Below are 24,243 nucleotides of genomic sequence, written 5' to 3' on the forward strand. Positions count from 1 at the left end.
AAATCATGATTAAACTCAAAGTGGAAGTATGTTTTCTAAAATGGTCATCTAGACGTCGTTCTTTCGACTAAAATGACTACCTTTACAAAAATGACTACCTTTACAAAAATGACTTGTAACTTATATTTCCGACTATAAACCTATACTTTTTATATTTAGATTCATAAAATAGAGTTCAATATGAAACCATAGCAATTTGATTCACTCAAAACGGATTTAAAATGAAGAAGTTATGGGTAAAACAAGATTGGATAATTTTTCTTGTTGTAGCAACGTGAAAATTGGTAACAAATCTATATTAATCATATCCTAGCTAACTTATATTGTATTATACATGTATTCTAATATATTATGTAATCTTGGGATACCATAGACACGTATGCAAATGTTTTGACATATCATATCGACCCATGTGTATATATTATTTGGAACAACCATAGACACTCTATATGCAGTAATGTGGGAGTTAGCTATACAGGATTGAGGTTGATTCCAAAAATATATATACTTTGAGTTGTGATCTAGCCTGAGACGTGTATACACTGGGTCGTGGATTGATTCAAGATAATATATATCAATTTTTTTGTGTACATCTAACGTTGGACAACTAGTTGTAGGTTACTAACGATGACAGGTGACTTAATAAACTTAAAACATCAAAATGTATTAAAAGTGTTATAAATATATTTTGAATATACTTTGATATATATGTACATATTTGTTATAGGTTCGTGAATCGACCAGTGGCCAAGTCTTACTTCCTGACGAAGTAAAAATCCGTGAAAGTGAGTTATAGTCCCACTTTTAAAATCTAATATTTTTGGGATAAGAATACATGCAGGTTTTATAAATGATTTACAAAATAGACACAAGTACGTGAAACTACATTCTATGGTTGAATTATCGAAATCGAATATGCCCCTTTTTATTAAGTCTGGTAATCTAAGAATTAGGGAACAGACACCCTAATTGACGCGAATCCTAAAGATAGATCTATTGGGCCTAACAAACCCCATCCAAAGTACCGGATGCTTTAGTACTTCTAAATTTATATCATATCCGAAGGGTGTCCCGGAATGATGGGGATATTCTTATATATGCATCTTGTTAATGTCGGTTACCAGGTGTTCACCATATGAATGATTTTTATCTCTATGTATGGGATGTATATTGAAATATTAAATCTTGTGGTCTATTGTTACGATTTGATATATATAGGTTAAACCTATAACTCACCAACATTTTTGTTGACGTTTTAAGCATGTTTATTCTCATGTGATTATTAAGAGCTTCCACTGTTGCATACTTAAATAAGGACAAGATTTGGAGTCCATGCTTGTATGATATTGTGTAAAAACTGCATTCAAGAAACTTATTTCGTTGTAACATATTTGTATTGTAAACCATTATGTAATAGTCGTGTGTAAACATGATATTTTAGATTATCATTATTTGATAATCTACGTAAAGCTTTTTAAACCTTTATTGATGAAATAAAGGTTATGGTTTGTTTTAAAAATGAATGCAGTCTTTGAAAAACGTCTCATATAGAGGTCAAAACCTCGCAACGAAATCAATTAATATGGAACGTTTTTAATCAATAAGAACGGGACATTTCAGTAAGTTAAAGACTAGGTCATGGAATCGAATTTGCTTTACCCGAGAGCGGGACGAAAAATTTTGTTATCATTATTTTTAATTTTATTGATCTAAAGTATGCCAAAAAAAAAAAAAAAAAAAAAGAAACCCAAAAATCTTTGTTTTTAAAACAATCGCTTTAAAAACCACAAATTTTAAATTTTGTCGAGGGACGAACTAGGTAAACATACCGAAACTACCTAAAGTAAAAGGAAATAAAATTTTAAAAAATTATTCATTTAAATTGTTTTAATAAATAAAGGTTTTATAAATATATATATATATATATATATATATATATATATATATATATATATATATATATATATATATATATATATATATATATATATATATATATATATATATATATATATATATATATATATATATATATATTATATATGTTTGTAGTTTATCTTATGTACAAAACAGGGTAAAACAGCGCATTTTCAAAGACTGGCATTAAAGTTCAGCAAAAGCTACTAATTTTGACGACAAGACGCAAAATATCAATGTGATATAAAATAATATGTTTGCAAACTCGGTATCTTTAATCACTTTTCTACACTAATCACCCTCATAAATTTATAATTATAGTCTGATTTCATGCAAATGAGGGCATTGCATGATCTCAAGTGTGGGGAAGGGTTATAAATTCTCTCGGGTTTACACTTAGTTTAATTGCCAAATTTTGTGAAAATTAAAAAAAAATTCAACTAAATGAATTCAAAATCATGTTTATACATATTTATGAACGATAAAACTAGGTGTTAATGCCGAAATTATTGTTACCTCGGAGAGAACATAAATAGAGAAACAGCCCAAAACGCTTGAATTCATTTAAAATGAAATAGAAGAGAATAAAAAGGCAAAGAAAAGAATAAATAAAAGCTAAGTGTGAGAAGAATTTATCAAGTTCTTTAAAACATATATCACATATTTTTGTACAAGATTATTGCACGTACTTTTTTTTGGACTAAACTAATAAGTTTTACCCGATTTACTGTAATATATTTGAAAGAAAGATGGATCTACACGATGAATCAATTCCATCATTAAAAGGAAGTAAAGTCTTCCGAAAAAGACACGCGCTTCTTGATTTAGGCCAAGAAGTTGTCGTCCAGACCGGCTGTAGGTTGACGAAAAATCTAGAAAAGTCATCTCTAAAATCAGCTGGAAATCCACGGACCTCAGCATCAAACAGGGTCGCCAAGTGGTCAGACTTATCCTAACCATGAGAGGATCTGTCTCGTAAAATGGGGAGGGCGCCGTGCAAATTAGCTTGATAAGACTAATGAATCAGACCCCCAGAAAGGATAATCTCCTTAAAGATTAAAAATCAGCTTTTAAGACTGATATTACTCAATCCTTGAGATTGACCTTAAAGATTGAGAATTACAAACTCATGGAATTCGATGATATCTAAACTCGAGCTTGAACAAGAAAATATTTTGATCAAATTAAAACCGATTTGTTTTCTGAAAATCTATTTTCAATGCGTTCATTACCATTGAACGTAAAATCCTAGGAATTCATCGAAATTCATTAGGTCACCTGAACCAAATCAGGTGTCAACCGTAAGAACGGTGGTTGCATAGCATGGTCGAAGACAGGACCTTGTGCCAGACCAAAAAATTATAGGGTGATCTTTGCTATTGCTCCTACAAAGGATAGTAATTGCATTCGACACATTGTGGACCATGAACATCTGCATGTCATTAGACATTGCCTTAACAGTTGCTTGTTCAACGCTTTCCTTTACAACCGGACGGTAGTTTACCGAAAGGTAATATACGGAGTAAGTAAACTGGATGTGTTGCTTTCCTAATGCAAGGTTAGCAAATGGGTGACACAAAACCATAAGTTTTGAGCTAAAATTTTCAAATCTGAAACCCACAAAACCCACAAAAATATTTTGCAAACACCGGTGAAGGGTTATTCCAGAAAACTTATCTAGGGTAAAAGCTAGAATGAATCTTCAAAAGATCAAATGTTTTCATAAAGATCCAATTTCCTAAAGAATCTAAATTTTCATAGTCATGTGGGACTGTAAACCACATCGTTACTATCATTGTTTATACCTCCGTATCAAAATCACTGTTGTATAAAGAGTGAGAATAAAAAAGTGATTCGAGTGAAGTGTGATTCTATTTCAAGTTCTGTATTGTTTGAGGACAAGCAACGTTCAAGTGTGGAAATATTTGATAGTGCTCCAAATGAACATATATTTAGTATCAATATCCTTCTAATATGTAAAGATTTAGTTAATATTGTTCTATTTTTATGTTGTAATCGTTTAAATAAATAACTATGAAGAAAAAAGAAGAAAACGACGATTTGAAGACGCAAATGATCAAAAAAGCTCAAATGTACAAGATACAATCCAAGTGGTTTAATTTATTGATGAGAAATGTCCAAAAATGACAAGAGTACAAGTCGCGAAACGCAAAGTACAAGATATTAAATTGTACGAAAGGACGTTCGAAAATCCGGAACCGGGACATAAACCGAGCATCAACGCGCAAGTCAACGGAGCTAAAATTACAAGTCAACTATGCACGAGAATATAATATAATATATATATAATTAATATAAATTATATAAATTATATATATATATATATATATATATATATATATATATATATATATATATATATATTTAAATAAAACGTCAGCAAAGAAGAAAACAAACTAATGTTAGCTGTCACAGAAGGCCATGCAATCGCATGGCCTGGAGGCTATATCTCCATGTGATCGCATGGAGGGGAATTCCTGGCCAGGTCCTATAAATTGCCAAGTTTTCAGCCGAGTACTACACACCATTTTTCATTTCTTTCTTTCATTCTCTGTAAACATAATATATATATTTATATTATAATTTTAATTTAAGGTAATTTTAATAATAAAGTTATGATTTAGTTGGGTTATTGTAAGAAATGTTTTACGGGTTTTAAATTCGGAACTCTGTCCGTGTAACGCTACGCGATTAATCACCATTGTAAGCTATGTTCTTCCTTTTTAAATTAATGTATCGTAACTAAGTTATTATTATGCTTATTTGAGCCGAAGTAATCGTGATGTTAGACTAAATATTAAGATGGGGTTATTGGATTTTGTACGATAATTAAGGTTTGGACAAAAGACCGACACTTGTGAACATTGGACTATTGACTATTAATAGGTAAGGGGGTATTGTCTAATTGAATGACAACTCATTGGAACCTGTCGAACCTATCTTCAAATTAGTTAATCTAATAATTATTAAAATGATTATGTATGTCCTATTTAGTGACGTTTATATGACATCTTTTACGATCATTTAATTAATTATTTGGGTTGAGTAATTGATTATTCATTCTGATTAAGTGGGTAAATTAATATTCATATCTCATTAAAACAGGAGTGGATTACATACAAGGATAATTGGTGTAATTGTTAACAAAGTATTAAAACCTTGGATTACACGCAGTCGATAACCTGGTGTAATTATTAACAAAGTATTAAAACCTTGTTACAGTTTGAATCCCTAATTAGTTGGAATATTTGACTTTGAAAATAAGGTTAATTTGACGAGCATTTTATATTTATGACCGATGGACTATTATGGACAAAACCCAGATAGGTATCAAATAAACCAGGACAAAGGACAATTAACCCGGGTAACAATTAATTAAAATCAAAACGTCAAACATCATGATTACGGAAGTTTAAATAAGCATAATACTTTTATTTCATATTTCATTGTACCTTTATTTACTGTCATTTTAATTACTGCAATTTACTTTATCGCAATTTAAATTCTGTCATTTATATTTATCGTCATTTACTTTACGCTTTAAATTAAGTTATATTTATATTAATATTTTACATTAGGTTTTAATTGTGACTTAAAATATAAAATCGACAAACCGGTCATTAAACGGTAAAAACCCCCTTTTATAATAATAATAATAATACTATATTACTTATATATATATATATATATATATAGTTTAAAATAAATATAGCGGTAAACTCAGCTAGCTCCCTGTGGAACGAACCGAACTTACTAAAAACTACACTACTCTACGATTAGGTACACTGCCTATAAGTGTTGTAGCAAGGTTTAGATATATCCCATCTATAAGTAAATAATAAAACTTGTGTAAATTGTATCGTATTTAATAGTATTTCGTAGTAAAAATTAATAGTATTTCGTACTACACCTCGCACACATCACATTTATCCCTCGGTTGCCGTTGGTAACGGGAATCAAATACCCGTCATCAACACTGGCCATAGCGTTATGCCTAATATTCATCGCCCACTTCACTTATCTAATGTGCTTGATACCGCTATTATTGTTAAAAACCTTATCTCTGTACGTCGTTTTACTCGTGATAATAAAGTCTCTGTTTCTTTTGACGAATTTGGTTTTTCTGTGAAGGATTACCTGACTCGCCGCCTGCTCCTCCGATGTGACAACACCGGAGATCTCTACCCATTTACAGGTTCAACAACCACACCAACTCAACATGCTCTTATAACTACACCCAGCATCTGGCATCAGCGTCTTGGACATCCCAACACTGATTTTTTTCGTCGTTTATGTTCTAGCAATTTTATTTCTTGTAATAATAATAAGACCCTACTTTGTCATGCCTGCCAGCTTGGCAAACATGTGCGACTTCCGTTTACTAGCTCTAGTTCTAATGTTACTTCTATTTTTGACATTGTTCATTCGGACTTATGGACATCTCCTGTTCAAAGTCTTAGTGGTTACACATATTATGTTATCTTCTTGGACCATTACTCGCATTATTTATGGGTGTTTTCGTTACGTAATAAATCTGAAGTTTTTGATATTTTTCGTTCAAAATCAAAGCTTTTCAGTGTGATTAGGGTGGAGAATTCGATAACAACCAAATACACCAACTCTTTAAAAATAATGGGATCCAAATCCTCTTCTCATGCACACAAACTTCTCAACAAAATGGTAAATCCGAACGAATGATTCGCACTGTCAATAATCTTATTCGAACACCGCTCTTTCAAGCTCATCTTCCTCCTACCTTTTGGGTGGAAGCTCTCCACATGGCAACATATCTCCTCAACCTTCTCCCATCCTCAACCATAAATCACGATATTCCACATACTCGCCTATACAAAAATCCTCCCCACTACTTCAGCCTTCTCGTTTTCGGATGCCTGTGTTACCCCCATCTCAACACCACCAACAAACTTGCACCAAACATATTGAGATTGACATACACTTTGTTCGTGACCTCATCCTAAAAGGTCACGTTCGTGTTCTTAATGTGCCCTCTCGCTACTAGTTTGCAGATATCTTCACCAACAGCCTGCCGAGTGCTCTGTTTGACAAGTTTCGTTCAAGTTTGAGCGTCTGCTCTGCTCTCGCTCCAACTGCGGGGGGATGTTAGCCAATTATTATTGGAGGCCTGCGAGCCCAACTTGTTTACATTAGTAGTTTATTTGTATTGGGCCTGCTTTATGCTTTGTATTGGGCCTGCGAGCCCAGTTAGTGCTAGGTTTCCTTTCTATATATGTATTGTATACGTACTCATTAAGATCAATTCAATCAATCGATAATTATGCAGTCTAACAAAAAGAACGCAACCACAAACAAAGGACCTAAAATTAACCAAACAATGCACAAACAATAAAAGCTAATCAAGTACCACATTTTGAATTGTTGATGCCGTTTTCCGCATTCGCCTTAAATGAAAAAGTAGACTCGATCCCAATCTCATCCGAGTTCGAACCTCCATTTCTTAATTGGTCAAATAAGCCGACACCAACAAACTCCTCTCTCGCCCCCGCTCCAATACGCTTCCCTATAACACTTTGAAAAGTTTTATCACCATTTGACCTCCCTTGAACCGCCTCTTCGATCTCGTCCCCGTCTCTCGAATCATGCAAACAAAGCTCCCCATCCTTTACATTCCTTTTTCTTTTCTTTACCTTTCGTCTTACTCACGCCCTTCGTAACACCCTTCTTCCCCGTGTAAAAACGGAAAATATTAGCATGCACATGCCAACCCCTACAATGCCCTTTACAATTCTTATCAGCACAAATGCAATACTTTCGGCCCACGCTATTACCGGTAGCGACTTTGGCCAAATTATCAAGGAGTTCACAATTAGCTTCATCACCCGCAACCGGTGATAAAACTTACGCAAGCCTTCTTTTTTTTTATGAAGGACCCGAACTTAAGCCATTAAGCTTTTGATCAACTAAGTCAATCGTATACACATCTTTTGCAACTCCAACTTCTTCACAAATCGTTTTTCCTTTGTCAACACCCGAAGCCAAACCCTCCGTCTCCTTCACTCACCCGTTATCTTTGCCAACACCCTCAAACACATCAACAGGCTCCTGACATCCGTCGAACAACCCGAAGCCATCATAACCACATCTACCACCCCCGTACCGTCATCCACCATGGGTGACCCATTATGAACATCACGAATCGGATTAACCCCCAACTTCGAGTATCGTTGGAAGAACATTATTATCTACAATGTTATCCACATTCGAAACAGTCCCAAATGTGATGTTATGATTAACATTCACCACCACATCACTCGAAAAGCCGTCATCAATAATAGAGCGGACATCAACCTAATTTCCCAATTAACCCAAAGTTGTTTCGAACACCCCTCATCTTCATCCAAGATAGCCTTGACAGACTCATGAACATGTTTAACGAAATTAGATCTAACAAACGCAAACAGCGATCCGATATTTCCTAGATGTTTAGACGAGTTAGCAACGAATAATACTTGACCAAACAAACCTGCAACCTTACGAATATTGTGTTCCGAAAATATACGTAAACGGAACTCCCCTGATTTCAATCCAAATAAACCGATTAAAACTCTAACGTGTGAGCTGCAAACTGAGAAATAGATTTAGATATTAATGGTGTTCTTTGGGTGATATTTTATGGTTAAGCTGTCAATAAAGTGAAGCATATTGATAACACTCAAAGTATTATTATTTATTAATGAGGTTGATCCAAATGCATTTCGTTTTCAAGTAAAACATATCATCTATCTTTATCATACACTTGAGTTCGTTGTATATAACTGAGTTTTTTTTCTAAAATATTAAAATAAAAAGATCTATATCAATAGATGAAATACTCCTAAACAGGTACAATATAAAAAAACACATATTTTTTTGGCTAAAGTAACTGAGCTTCTCTTTTGGTAGTCCATCTTTTCTTTCTTTTTGCTTGACCAGGTTTATGAACCAATGGTCTTAAGCCGTGTATTTTGAGTAAGCGAGTAAATCCTCCTATGAACGAACACATTGGCTCCTCCATAGAAGGTAAAATATCGGGTAATCAAGCCTCCCGAGCGCGAGACCTGGTACAGGGTGAATTGCGCATTATGCACACCCTCTAGTCACTCTCCCTTTACCGGGTGAATTGCGCATTATGCGCATTATGGTCTTAAGCCGTGTTTGTAATACTCTCTTTTTAGCAGCATGTTTTTCCTATGAAAATAAAACACCGTTAAAGGAATATAATTTTAATATATTTTCAAACAAGAAGCCAACTTATGAATTTATATATATATATATATTTTTGTACAATTGGATTGGATATGATCATTTATAGGAATAGAATGTTTTACTACCAAGAAACATATTGAAAACAAGAGCATTAATTCAATTAATGTCACTTGTTCGCTCAAACCATATTTTCACTAGGGGTGTCTACCACCATTTGTGGTACAACAACTTGACTAGTAACCGAATCAAGCAAGCAATTACGACAATTTGGGCAAGAAGAATGAGACTCAAACCACTTATCAATGCACCCAACATGAAACTCATGGTTACAATGTGGTAACACACGAACACATTGTCCATCAACGAAATCTTCAAGACATATGGTGCATTCTGTCACCAAAATCTTCACCTCTGATCCAAGAACTCGCGTTGATATTTTACCAACAACCGATTTCTTAAGACCAATAGAGACCAATTCAGATGTTTGTGTGCTCACCTCAAACGAACGCCTTTTAAGAATAATATATCGCATCACTTGAAACACACCAAAAGAGGCTATCATTCCACACAACAAAACTATCCACATGATATTGACTATAAGATTCATCTCTTTTGAGTTTTCAACATTCGTAACGTTGTGGTGTGGGGAAGAAAATATCGACGTAACAAGTAGACTACGATGGTGTGAAGTAGCCATAAGTTTGTTAGTTTTCGGATTTTTATGGTGCTAGGAAAAAAGGATCAAAGAGAGTTTTTAAATCTAAGTTAATTGCTTATTGTTGAAAGAAATTGAACACCACGAGTATAAATAATGTTGAAGACTTGGAGTTATGAAAACGATGTGTAAAATGATAAATTATTTGGTTATTTTTTAATGTTACGAATCTTGGTAGCAAATCCAATTGGATTCACTTTTTCAACTGGATTGCAAATTTGCATGCGATCTTATGGAATCTTTTTGATTATTAAGGTTAAACGCACAATAATATCAATAAAGTTCTTCCCACTTCGAATGAGCTAATGTTTCTTAAGGAACTGAAGAGTTTTTTTTTTTTTTGAAAAGTAGTTTATTTGCTTGTTGTATAAAAATGACTCGTAATGATCATGGGTGGTGGTGAAGTGGTTATGGCCTCGCTTTGTACAATTTACCCATGACACTTTTCATTGTATGACGAGCAATTAAATTGTACAGTCAACAACTAGAATGATGCAGATAAAATAATGATCCGAGTCATTTCGTATGCTTAATTATTGAGGTCGTTTTAATTCTTAGTCAAATGCGTTTTTATTATGTTGATGAGTTAGTTTGTTTAGGATGTTTCTTAGACTCTTTTTTTTTGGTTTACATATATCAATCGATTGTAGTTGTTAATCTACGGATCTGTTTAATGTTGTAAAGTTTTTCGGAAATAAATACGATTAAATAAAAATTAGTAATTTCCTAGGCGCATTTAGAATTACTTTGTAGTTTGGATGACTTTAACTAGTACTTCTAGTTGGCCGTGTTGCAAGTGTTCAATTGGTAGTCATACAACTTGAAGACCTTAAAAGATCAGTTGTGCCTTAAAAGATCAGTTGTGAATCAAAAAGTGAATTCTTTATTTTAGTGTGATATTTAACAATAATATCTTTTAAGTTATCACATAGTTTACTCTTTAATAAAGTAAGCTTAGTTAAATATTTGTTTTTGTCTTGTTTGGTAGACTATTTGATCTCGTAATTTTATTGATCGATTTAGCTGTCACCCATACTGAACTTAGTCGGATTGTTTTCTAGAACTTGAAGATCTCATATGAGTAATGGAACTGCCTGTTTGAAAAAAATTGATGAAAATTGTATGTTTTCACCAAACTTTGGACACTAATAATTATATGATCGTGTGACATATATATTGATAACTATTTAAAAGGGTTTATAGCCTTTAACGAGGGCTTTGCATATAACACAATATACACGAGATTGTACGAAGTGAATGAATTGATTTATTATTCACCAAGAGGTATGTATATTTACACGTTTACAACACCAACACATAATTTGAGTAGGACATGAACTCCGAAATTGAGTACAATCCCAATTCCTAAATAACTAAAATTGTAGAACGCGATAGAATTAAATAAGGAAAGCACAAGATGAAACGTGAATGTTATGTTGCACTAATGCGCCCCCATAAGATGGTAGAGCCATCGGCGACACCAAGGCACAACTCATCTCTAATAAGAGCATGTAATTTCGTTCTACCACTATCTTTTGTAGCGGTGTATAAGGGCATGAAGTTTCAAGAACCATTTCTTTACTCTTGTAAAAGTCACACGTGTAATTGGATTGAAATTCCAATCCATTATCCGTTCGTTACCTTTTTATTGTTTCGTTGAAGTGTGTTTCAACCATGTTACAGAAGGTTGTTACCCAAACTCCACAACTATGATCATCAACTATAGACAAAAAATAGTGTGTGCCATTTATCGATGTGTTTTGATATCATCCCCAAATATCAACGTGTATCAAATCAAAACATTTAATTGTCTTTGAAAAACTTGGGAAATGAAGTCTACTTTGTTTATCACGAATACACGAATCACAATAATGATCACGGACATCTAGTTTTTCTAAAAACTTCAACTATTTAAGAACAATGACGGAGGCATAACCCAATCTTCTATGCCAAGCTTCACGTATGTGTAACACTGACATTGCCACACTCGTACTTTTAAAATTACAAGCCGTTGTGAAAAACTCACTCATCCCAATCTGATCCATCGAAGATAACTCATTTGTAAAACATTTAGTCGAAAAGAAGTTAAGTGAGCAATTCAGATCATAACTTAACTCGCTTACAGATAATAGATTGCATTTAAATATGGGAACATCTAATACTCGTTTAAAATTGAAAACCATTCAGAAATATTATATTACTGATGCCCTTAACATGTATGGTACTTCCATACGGAATAATAACCGGATCAAAAGTTTTCTATGCATCCGTGGGTATCAAGCATTTGTTTTGGTGCAGGATATGTTCACTTGAACCTGAGTCGATAACTCATGAATGATGTGTATCTATGTTACCTATTGTATTAGTTGTATATGTGCTTTTTTTAAGTTTTGTTGCTTAAATCAATTGTAGCAAATGAAATGTCCCGTTCTTATTGATTAAAAACGTTCCATATTAATTGATTTCGTTGCGAGGTTTTGACCTCTATATGAGACGTTTTTCAAAGACTGCATTCATTTTAAAACAAACCATAACATTTATTTCATCAATAAAGGTTTAAAAAGCTTTACGTAGATTATCAAATAATGATAATCTAAAATATCCTGTTTACACACGACCATTACATAATGGTTTACAATACAAATATGTTACAACAAAATAAGTTTCTTGAATGCAGTTTTTACACAATATCATACAAGCATGGACTCCAAATCTCGTCCTTATTTAAGTATGCGACAGCGGAAGCTCTTAATAATCACCTGAGAATAAACATGCTTAAAACGTCAACAAAAATGTTGGTGAGTTATAGGTTTAACCTATATATATCAAATCATAATAATAGACCACAAGATTTCATATTTCAATACACATCCCATACATAGAGATAAAAATCATTCATATGGTGAACACCTGGTAACCGACATTAACAAGATGCATATATAAGAATATCCCCATCATTCCGGGACACCCTTCGGATATGATATAAATTTTAAAGTACTAAAGCATCCGGTACTTTGGATGGGGTTTGTTAGGCCCAATAGATCTATCTTTAGGATTCGCGTCAATTAGGGTGTCTGTTCCCTAATTCTTAGATTACCAGACTTAATAAAAATGGGCATATTCGATTTCGATAATTCAACCATAGAATGTAGTTTCACATACTTGTGTCTATTTTGTAAATCATTTATAAAACCTGCATGTATTCTCATCCCAAAAATATTAGATTTTAAAAGTGGGACTATAACTCACTTTCACAGATTTTTACTTCATCGGGAAGTAAGACTTGGCCACTGGTTGATTCACGAACCTATAACAATATATACATATATATCAAAGTATGTTCAAAATATATTTACAACACTTTTAATATATTTTGATATTTTAAGTTTATTAAGTCAGCTGTCCTCGTTAGTAACCTACAACTAGTTGTCCACAGTTAGATGTACAGAAATAAATCGTTAAATATTATCTTGAATCAATCCACGACCCAGTGTATACGTATCTCAGTATTGATCACAACTCAAGCTATATATATTTTGGAATCAACCTCAACCCTGTATAGCTAACTCCAACATTCACATATAGAGTGTCTATGGTTGTTCCGAAATATATATAGATGTGTCGACATGATAGGTCGAAACATTGTATACGTGTCTATGGTATCTCAAGATTACATAATATACAATACAAGTTGATTAAGTTATGGTTGAAATAGATTTGTTACCAATTTTCACGTAGCTAAAATGAGAAAAATTATCCAATCTTGTTTTACCCATAACTTCTTCATTTTAAATCCGTTTTGAGTGAATCAAATTGCTATGGTTTCATATTGAACTCTATTTTATGAATCTAAACAGAAAAAGTATAGGTTTATAGTCGGAAAAATAAGTTACAAGTCATTTTTGTAAAGGTAGTCATTTCAGACGAAAGAACGACGTCTAGATGACCATTTTAGAAAACATACTTCCACTTTGAGTTTAACCATAATTTTTGGATATAGTTTCATGTTCATAATAACAATCATTTTCTCAGAATAACAACTTTTAAATCAAAGTTTATCATAGTTTTTAATTAACTAACCCAAAACAGCCCGCGGTGTTACTACGACGGCGTAAATCCGGTTTTACGGTGTTTTTCGTGTTTCCAGGTTTTAAATCATTAAGTTAGCATATCATATAGATATAGAACATGTGTTTAGTTGATTTTAAAAGTCAAGTTAGAAGGATTAAATTTTGTTTGCGAACAAGTTTAGAATTAACTAAACTATGTTCTAGTGATTATAAGTTTAAACCTTCGAATAAGATAGCTTTATATGTATGAATCGAATGATGTTATGAACATCATTACTACCTTAAGTTCCTTGGATAAACCTACTGGAAAATAGAAAAATGGATCTAGCTTCAACGGATCCTTGGATGGCTCGAAGTTCTTGAAGCAGAATCATGACACGAAAACAAGTTCAAGTAAGATCATCACTTGAAATAAGATTGTTATAGTTATAGAAATTGAACCAAAGTTTGAATATGATTATTACCTTGTATTAGAATGATAACCTACTGTAAGAAACAAAGATTTCTTGAGGTTGGATGATCACCTTACAAGATTGGAAGTGAGCTAGCAAACTTGAAAGTATTCTTGATTTTATGTAACTAGAACTTGTAGAATATATGAAGAACACTTAGAACTTGAAGATAGAACTTGAGAGAGATCAATTAGATGAAGAAAATTGAAGAATGAAAGTGTTTGTAGGTGTTTTTGGTCGTTGGTGTATGGATTAGATATAAAGGATATGTAATTTTGTTTTCATGTAAATAAGTCATGAATGATTACTCATATTTTTGTAATTTTATGAGATATTTCATGCTAGTTGCCAAATGATGGTTCCCACATGTGTTAGGTGACTCACATGGGCTGCTAAGAGCTGATCATTGGAGTGTATATACCAATAGTACATACATCTAAAAGCTGTGTATTGTACGAGTACGAATACGGGTGCATACGAGTAGAATTGTTGATGAAACTGAACGAGGATGTAATTGTAAGCATTTTTGGTAAGTAGAAGTATTTTGATAAGTGTATTGAAGTCTTTCAAAAGTGTATAAATACATATTAAAACACTACATGTATATACATTTTAACTGAGTCGTTAAGTCATCGTTAGTCGTTACATGTAAGTGTTGTTTTGAAACCTTTAGGTTAACGATCTTGTTAAATGTTGTTAACCCAATGTTTATAATATCAAATGAGATTTTAAATTATTATATTATCATGATATTATCTTGTATGAATATCTCTTAATATGATATATATACATTAAATGTCTTTACAACGATAATCGTTACATATATGTCTCGTTTAAAAATCATTAAGTTAGTAGTCTTGTTTTTACATATGTAGTTCATTGTTAATATACTTAATGATATGTTTACTTATCATAGTATCATGTTAACTATATATATATATCCATATATATGTCATCATATAGTTTTTACAAGTTTTAACGTTCGTGAATCACCGGTCAACTTGGGTGGTCAATTGTCTATATGAAACATATTTCAATTAATCAAGTCTTAACAAGTTTGATTGCTTAACATGTTGGAAACATTTAATCATGTAAATATCAATCTCAATTAATATATATAAACATGGAAAAGTTCGGGTCACTACAGCAAGTGATCATAGTCTTCTTTGGTGAGGCTTGGAATGAGCTTTTCTTCATTAAAAGCAGCTGCCTTTGGTTGATTTTCGATTTGCTGACTTGTATTCTTGAATTGGTGGTTTTCTTTGCATACCACTCGAGATATCCAATGATTTCAAAACAACCATCGATTGAGTGACATGGATTGTGATAGTGTGTGCAACTTTTAACATATAATCTACCTTCACGTTCATCTTAGTTATTAGGATTTTGATTGAAGTCCTGAAAAGCAGATGCATCAGTGTTGCTAGTAATTCGTGCATTCCTAATCTCTCTTTGTCTGTAATCTTGATTCAAAATATTTAAAGTAGCCCCAACCATAAGTATCATATCATTATTCAAGATTTTATATCGAATGGTGTAGCAATCTTCATTCAATCTTATCAGAAAATCATTCAGTTTCTCTTTGTCACACATCATGAAAATTACTTTACCGAGATCACAAGTACAACCATTATAGGTACACTTGGGTGTGGGGCCGGTTGACTGCATCTCATCCCAAATACTCTCAAGTTTATTATAATAGGTATACCTTCTTGTCGAATTGTTGTAATCGTTCTTTTCAATTTGTATGCCCGAGGAGCATTTTCTTTGTTGAACCTTTCTTTAAGATCAACCCATATGTCTTTTGCAGTATACACATATTTGACATTGTTTTTTATTTCTCTTACCATGGAGTTTACGATCCATTCTCTCACCATGGCATTACATCTATACCAAGTCATAAAATCATTTGATCATTTTTCTGGTTTTGGTAATGTCCCATCTACAAAGCTGATTTTGTTCTTTGTAAAAATGGCGTTTGTCATCTCATTCTTCCAATCATTGTTATTTCACTCATTAAGGAGATTGTCTCCAAGAAAAATTTCAGTAAAGATAATCTGCGAAAGTCATAATATATGGTGACGAGATGTATATTGGTGTTTTGGTACATCCTTCTGCTTCATCACCTGCCATTCAATCAGTTTAAGAAGTGATTTTGTTTAATTTGGGTTTTGGAACGAATCTCAATTTCAAGGTTATGATCTGATTATGGGTTACATGAACAAATGAATTGATTTTGATTTTGATTTTGAATTTTGTGTGTCGATTGTTAAGTTTACGAATTTGGGTTTGATCTTGGATTTACAATTCATGTTTACGAATGGTGATGATGCATAGTTTTATGAACTAGGATTTTGAAATGACTCTCGAACACGTTTACGGAAAACGACCAAGACTTTTTTTTTACAAATGCTATCTGTCACCTGACCCTTTTGTACTCTGCGGCACACCCACACTCTGCAAGACGCGCAGTATAGTTGAGGCCAGGCCCCAGATCGGAGTTTAAGCTCGATCTCCAAACTATGTCTTACTGTGCGGCGCACTGTCAAACTGCGCAGCTCACAGTAACATTGAAACCAGACCTGCTATTTCAAATCAAGTTTAACCATTTCCATTTTCACAACAAAAATGCCCAAGGCATCCAATATTTCAAAACCTGTTTAAAACATTGCTCATAGGATCATAAAGACCCATCATACATCCAAAACAATCATGTTAGATCTTAATCGATCCATTACACAACAACAAGGTAAAAAGTTGACCCAGTCGGAGTTATCATTACAAAACACTTGACAAGAGTATGGTAATTGGTACTATCCACCCAAATCAAAAGGAAAGGCTTATATCCCGCCAAGTTCTTCGATCACGCTAACCATCAACCTTACTCTTATCCATTCTAGCACTTAAATCTACAAAATGATAAATAACGAGAGTGTAAGCTTACGCTTAGTGAATATAATATATATACACACATACACATAAGCCATACCATCCACAATCATACACAATGACAAGTAACATAGCATATACACACAACAATAAAGTATATTACCCCTGTTATAATTTTAGGAGTTTATGACTACCTTTAGTGGCCTATTTCCAACTACTAATATGAATGAAGAAAGAAGATAGTATATTCTTATTGAAGAAAAATGGGTGTGCATATCTTTTCATTTCAATCGGTATTTATAACACAATAATATACTGTACATGTTTGAATTATGAGGGTTAGGTGAAAACAATTGTCATCCATAATTGACTTTCTCACAACACTCCTCCTTGGATGACAATTTTATTAGAGAACTACTAGTACTGCCTCGTTAAAAACCTTGCTAAAGAAAAACCCAGTGGGATAAAAACTTTAACTAAGGGAAAAAGAGTGCAGTATAAGGTTGACTCCCCTCAAGTAGACATCGTTGAGTCGTCACATCATTTGAACTTGACTTATGCCAATATTGTGAACGTGTGTTCTGAAAATAGCAGTTGATAGTGCTTTGGTATAAAGATCAGCAGAGTTGTTGATTGAACGTATCTCATTTTAATCTGGTTGGCCTTTAAGAGATCTTGAGTATATGAGAAGAATTTAGGAGGTATGTAGTTTGTTCGGTCACTTTTGATATACCCTTCTTTCATCTGTGCTATGCAAGCTGCATTATCTTCATAGATAGTTGTTGGGCTTTTATTGTATTCTAGTCCACAAGAATCAGTAATGAGTTGCATCATTGATCTCAACCAAAAACATTCCCGAGTAGCTTCATGTAATGCAATCACTTCGGAATGATTTGATGATGTTGCAACAAGTGTTTGTTTTTTAGAACGCCATGAAATTGTGGTACCTCCATTTAGGAATACATATCCAGTTTGAGATTTAGCTTTATGTGGAGCGGATAAATAATCTGCATCTCTATAACCAAACAAAGCTTGTTTCGAGTTGTTAGAATAAAATAATTATAAATCAGGAGTTCCCTGAAGGTATCAAAATATGTGTTTGATCTCATTCCAATGTCTTTTGGTAGGGGCTGAGCTGAACCTTGTCAACAAATTAACTGCAAAAGAAATGTCAGGTCTTGTATAATTTGTAAGATACATAAGAGCCTCAATTACACTAAAATACGGAACTTCTGAACCAAGAAGATCTTCTTGATCTTCTAGAGGATGAAATGGATCAGTATCAATATTGAGATCTAACAACCATAGGAGTACTTAATGGTTTTTGTCTTGTCCATATTAAAATGTTTTAAAAATATTTTTGGTATAAGTTGTTTGATGTATAAGTAAGGCATTAGTCATATGCTCAATATGTAAATCAACGTAATACTTGATTTTTTCATTTCAAAATATTTCTTTAGAAGTTGAATGGCTTCATAGATTTCTTTATTTAAGATAATTGATATAAACAACTACGATTACATATCCAAACATTGTTTTTATAAAACACACGTGCAAATAAGTTTATATGTATACCCTTTTCTTATCAAGTAGTCATTTAATCGGTTATACCACATACATCCCGATTGTATAAACCCATATAAAAATATTTGTGATTTAATGGAATACATTCCCTTGGGTTTTGCATTAGATTCTTATGATACCTTAAACCCTTCAGGTATATTCATGTATATCACTATCAAGTGATCCATACAGATAAGTAGCAACAACATCCATGAGATGCATTTAAGTAACTACAGATTGATTAAGTATCTAATAAGTAATTGTATCCATTACAGGAGGATAAGTTTTTCTCATAATTCATTTCTGGTCTTTGTGAGAAATCTTGAGTTACAAGTCTAGTTTTGCCTTGTAAATTCATTTGCACATATCTTTTTCGGATAAAAATTCATTTGTATCTCATAGGTTTCACTTCTTTAAAAGTGATAACGATTGATCCAAAAACTTTTCTTTTATTGAGCGATTCTAATTCAGCTCGTATTGATCCTTTCCATTGAGCTCAATCATGTCTATTTTGATATTCAATGACAGATTTTGATTCCAGATCATCATCTTTATTCATGATGTCATTGTAAGATTATATGAAAAATCAATATTTGTCATTTTGTTTTGGTTCCATAATATTGCATAATTTATTGCAATTTATGTATTTACATCGTCAATATCCTCTGCAGAAGGAATATTGATTTTGTGGTTCTTCTTGAACACCTTTTTTTTTACCTCATTATCAGCTGATTTTCCTTTTCGAGGATTTTTATCTTTGGAACTAATTTGTCTTCCACGTGACAAAAGACTCATGAGTGACATTATTGTCAGCTTTTGGAATTTCAATTCTTGTTAGAGTATTTACTGCTGATATATATGATTTAGTCACTCTTTTTGCACTTGTAAATGCATCGGTCAATTTATTCGCAAGTTCTTGCATATGCATTTTTTTTTGAATTTTTGTTTCGCATTCTTTTGTTCGAGTATCAAGATACCTTAATTGATGTTCACATCATGAAACATCATATATTTTTTTCTCATTTCTCCCCCTAATCTAGGGAACAATTTTTCATTATTATGACAATCAGTAAAAACATGCTGTAAAAACATTCATGGATTCAATATATCTTATAATTGAAGATGTTTCATATCCAACATATATTTCAATCCTTCTTTGAGGAACTATTTGTTGTGGTGGTGCAATTAAAATACACTACACAATTAAATGTTCTAAGATGGAAAATATTTGGCTCTCGACCAAAATTAAGTTGGTAATGGAGAATATTTATGACTTGAACTTGGTTTAATGCGAATTAATGTCGCATCATGTAAATTTAAATGTCCCCGTATAAATATTGAGAGTTTTGTACTCATTACCAATTGTCTAGTTATTAGCTGCAAGCGTTTATCTATTGATTCAGCTAAACCAATTTTGTGTATGCACATGAGCAACTGGATATTCAACAACAATCTCTGTAGACATATAATAATCATTAACTGCTTGAGATGTTAACTCACCAGCATTATCAAGTCTCATCCTTTTAATGGTGTAATCAGAATAATGTGTTCTTAATTTAATAATTTATGCAAGAAACTTTGCAAATGCCATATTACGGCTTGATAACACATAAACATGAGACCATCTGCTAGATGCGTCTATTAGAACCATGAAATATCAAAATAGTCCACATGATGGATGAATTGGTTCACATATATAACCTTGAATTCTTTTAAGAAACATTGTGATTCTTTCTCAATATTCTTTTCATTAATCATCATATGTGCTTTTCATTAATCACCATATGTGCTTTTTCATTAATCACCATATGCACTTTTCATCATATATCCTTTTCACCATATGCACTTTTAATCATATGTGCTGCGCTTTTCATCATATGCGCTTTTAATCATATGTGCTGCGCTTTTCATCATATGCGCCTTTTATCATATGCGCTTTTAATCATATGCGCTGCGCTTTTAATCATATGCACTGCGCTTTTCATCATATGCACTGCGCTTTTATCATATGCGTTTTTCATCATATGCGCTGCACTTTTCATCATATGCGCTTTTCGGTACTACATAGGTATTTCTCATTTCCGGTTATCATTGACTGATAATTATATCCATTATGATATATATCAGTATCAGAGAAACTTAACAAATTTCTCTTTGATTTGGGAGAAAACAAAGCATTGTTTATCAGAAAATTTGTACCATTTGGTAATATGAATTTTTGCCTTTTCCGTTCCTTATATCAAGTTTGCAAGACCTGATATAGTATTTATAATTCCTTCATTTGATTTAAATCAATGAAATATTACTTAGATTTGATCATAATGTGTATGTTACCACTATCTGCAATACATAGGTCTTTAACATTTAATTGATGTTGTATTTCAGCAGTATTCATACTAAAACTTCAAATAAGATAAGCAAATAATGAGTTATATTTCAGCAAGATAATCAAATTATATTACCTGCAAACAAGTTACAATCTGAAGTACATAAAAGATAACACTTAATAAACATATGCATTATGGTCTAAAACCATTTATTTATGAGTGATACATAACAAGCTAGGCATCATAGAAAATTCAAACCATTCAAGTCTCAAGGTAGCTCAGGGTTTATTTAATCAAGATTTTTCAACAGATTCACTCTCGTTTTCTTTTCTTTTGGGACTTATTTGTAGAGATAAACAAGATGTTCATGTATTCAAGAAATACTAGACTGATGATCCACATTACCAGATCATTAATAAGAATCTCCGGGATTCTTATAAGAGCGTCTACTAACATCTTCAATTTTATTCTTTCATGGATCACCGTTATTTCTTGATAATTAATATCGTATCTATCTTTGAGTATTTTCCATAATACATTTGGATCTTCAATCATGTAATATGTAGATTCTAAGGACTCATCAATATGTTTGCTAAGAAAAATACTTGCTATTGCTTTCTCTTGTTCGGAACAATTGTTATTTTTCATTCAGGGTTTCTAAAATACTGATTGATTCGAGATGTTTTTCTACATTCATAACCCATGTTAAGTAGTTGTTCCCACTTGATTCTAAAGGTGCAAATTTAAGCTTTTTCAAATTCGACATTTTCTATTATCAAAAAGATGAACATAAATCATAATCATAATCAACTTCTATTCATAGACAAATAATAAAATGAAATTAGAATCATTTTAAATTCATAAGTAGCAAACAACAGAATAATGGCGTGATTACAAATGATAAAACCACAAGAGCAGGATAGAATATAGGTTCACCCAGTGGTATATTAGCAACAATGATGATAGTTAATATGACCAATACAATAGGAAAAATCATCCTTGTGTGAATCATCTTTACAAAAAAAATTTGAGAGTGGTAATCTGAGAAAATGAAGATTGATTTGTGAAAATGTGAAAACGGAGATGTTTATTTTATATTTGAAAAATATAGTCGTTGTAACATTGTCAGTTGACGTTAACAACCGTTATGTATATATGACTGTTGTAACGTCGTTAGTTGACGTTAACGACTGTTATGTACTCGTTGTATTAATAATAGTTTTAATAAAAGAATTTTATTAGTACAAATACGATTACTATAAATACATTTAGTACAAATACGTTTAGTATAAATACGAAGATTAAGAGAATAAATATATTATGCATAAATAATAAATTTTAAGAATAAACATTAGTATGCATGAAATAAATAATGATTAATTGTTATATACTTTAGTTTTAAGTTCATAGACTACTTAACTAAATGAAGTCTGACAACTAAATAACTAAAGTTAAAATGTACTCCGTAATTAGTTATATTATATGTTCAATAGAATAGTTATTTTTTAAGTAAAAATCCGTTGAAATATATCGGACAATCTTTTGTCAAACTAACATTGTACGTTTTGAATTTTTTTTGGACCCTCCACAAAAGTTGTTCAAGATCCGCCACTGAATTCATAAATGTTAGATAACTTAAATATAAATGTTAGTGAAGTTAATAAAAGTTAAATTACAGAAATAAAATTCAGGCGGTATAACCGACCATATATAACTTAAATAACATAAATATAAATGTTAGTGAAGTTAATAAAAGTTAGATTACAGAAATATAATTCAGGCGGTATAACCGACCATATATAACTTTAATAACATAAATATAAATGTTAGTGAAGTTAATAAAAGTTAGATTACAGAAATATAATTCAGGCGGTATAACCGACCATATATAACTTTAAATAACATAAATATAAATGTTAGTGAAGTAAATAAAAGTTAGATTACGGAAATCTAATTCAGGCGGTATAACCGACCATATATAACTTAAATAACATAAATATAAATGTTAGTGAAGTTAATAAAAGTTAGATTACATAAATATAATTCAGGCGGTATAACCGACCATATATAACTTAAATAACATAAATATAAATATTAGTAAAGTTAATAAAAGTTAGATAACATAAATATAATTCAGGCGGTATAACTGTGACGATCGCTCCAAATCCATATGGACAAACACGTCATTCATTGATTTCATTGCGAGGTATTTGACCTCTATATGATACGTTTTGTAAACATTGCATTCTTTTGAAAAGGCACACCATAAATGAATATTTAAACCAAAGGTTTTCGACATCTGATGATTTCTACATATAGACAATCACCATAAATAATAGTTTACAATAGTACTTCCGTTGACAATGCAGCCAAAATAAGATACATGGTGATGATTTGGTGAATGCAACGTTTTCTTGAAAAATATGTCATGTAAGACTCCATGCACATCGCTTGTTTAACATCTAAGCAAACAGCGAAAGACTTCTAGGAAACCTGAGAATAAACATGCTAACAAGTGTCAACACAAAGGTTGGTGAGTTCATAGTTTTAATGTTTCATATAATCTGTATATAAAGGTGGATCACAAGATTTTAGTTGTTTCATCCAGAAACGTTTATAAAAATATTCTACGAAATTGAGCACCCTAGTAACTAAACTTTAACGTTATAATAAGTACCCCTGTTTTAACATACATGCAACCAACATGTACAATACACGCAAACCAACGTGTACTAATCTCAAATAGTATACGTCCATTTTATAGTTCAGGCTAGGGTTTCTATACCTGGAATAGACGGGGATGTCAAGCCCTATGGATCCATATACTGTTATTCGCGCCCACCAGTCCATATCCTATGTACTGGTGTGATGACTCGGAAATTTTCGACCAAATTTAAACTTAACCTTTATATGTTTCTGACACGATAAGCAGAATTTGTAATGTTGAATCTCAAAAAGTTTAGAACTACATTCATGTAATCAATTACCCTTTGACCGTGTTCGACGATTCACGAATAATTATGTGTATATAGATATGTATATATAATATATAATATTAACTGAAA

The 24,243-nt window shown here is 32.2% G+C and overlaps 1 protein-coding gene across 1 annotated transcript; it reads right to left on the bottom strand.

Annotated features, from left to right (window-relative positions):
* Positions 1-9,340: 9,340 nt before the first annotated feature.
* On the bottom strand, positions 9,341-9,859 carry LOC139844755 (RING-H2 finger protein ATL77-like). Its single transcript, XM_071834983.1, has one exon. The coding sequence runs from the start codon at positions 9,857-9,859 to the stop codon at positions 9,341-9,343; it is 519 nt and encodes a 172-aa protein (XP_071691084.1).
* Between the last annotated feature and the right edge of the window lie 14,384 nt (positions 9,860-24,243).

The sequence above is a fragment of the Rutidosis leptorrhynchoides genome, chromosome 1 (assembly GCF_046630445.1).
Source record: "Rutidosis leptorrhynchoides isolate AG116_Rl617_1_P2 chromosome 1, CSIRO_AGI_Rlap_v1, whole genome shotgun sequence".
In the NCBI taxonomy this organism is placed as follows: Eukaryota; Viridiplantae; Streptophyta; class Magnoliopsida; order Asterales; family Asteraceae; genus Rutidosis; species Rutidosis leptorrhynchoides.

Bases quoted from the DNA above. Each gene is read 5' to 3' on its own strand.
- LOC139844755 (XM_071834983.1), bottom strand. From the start codon at position 9,859: ATGGCTACTTCACACCATCGTAGTCTACTTGTTACGTCGATATTTTCT.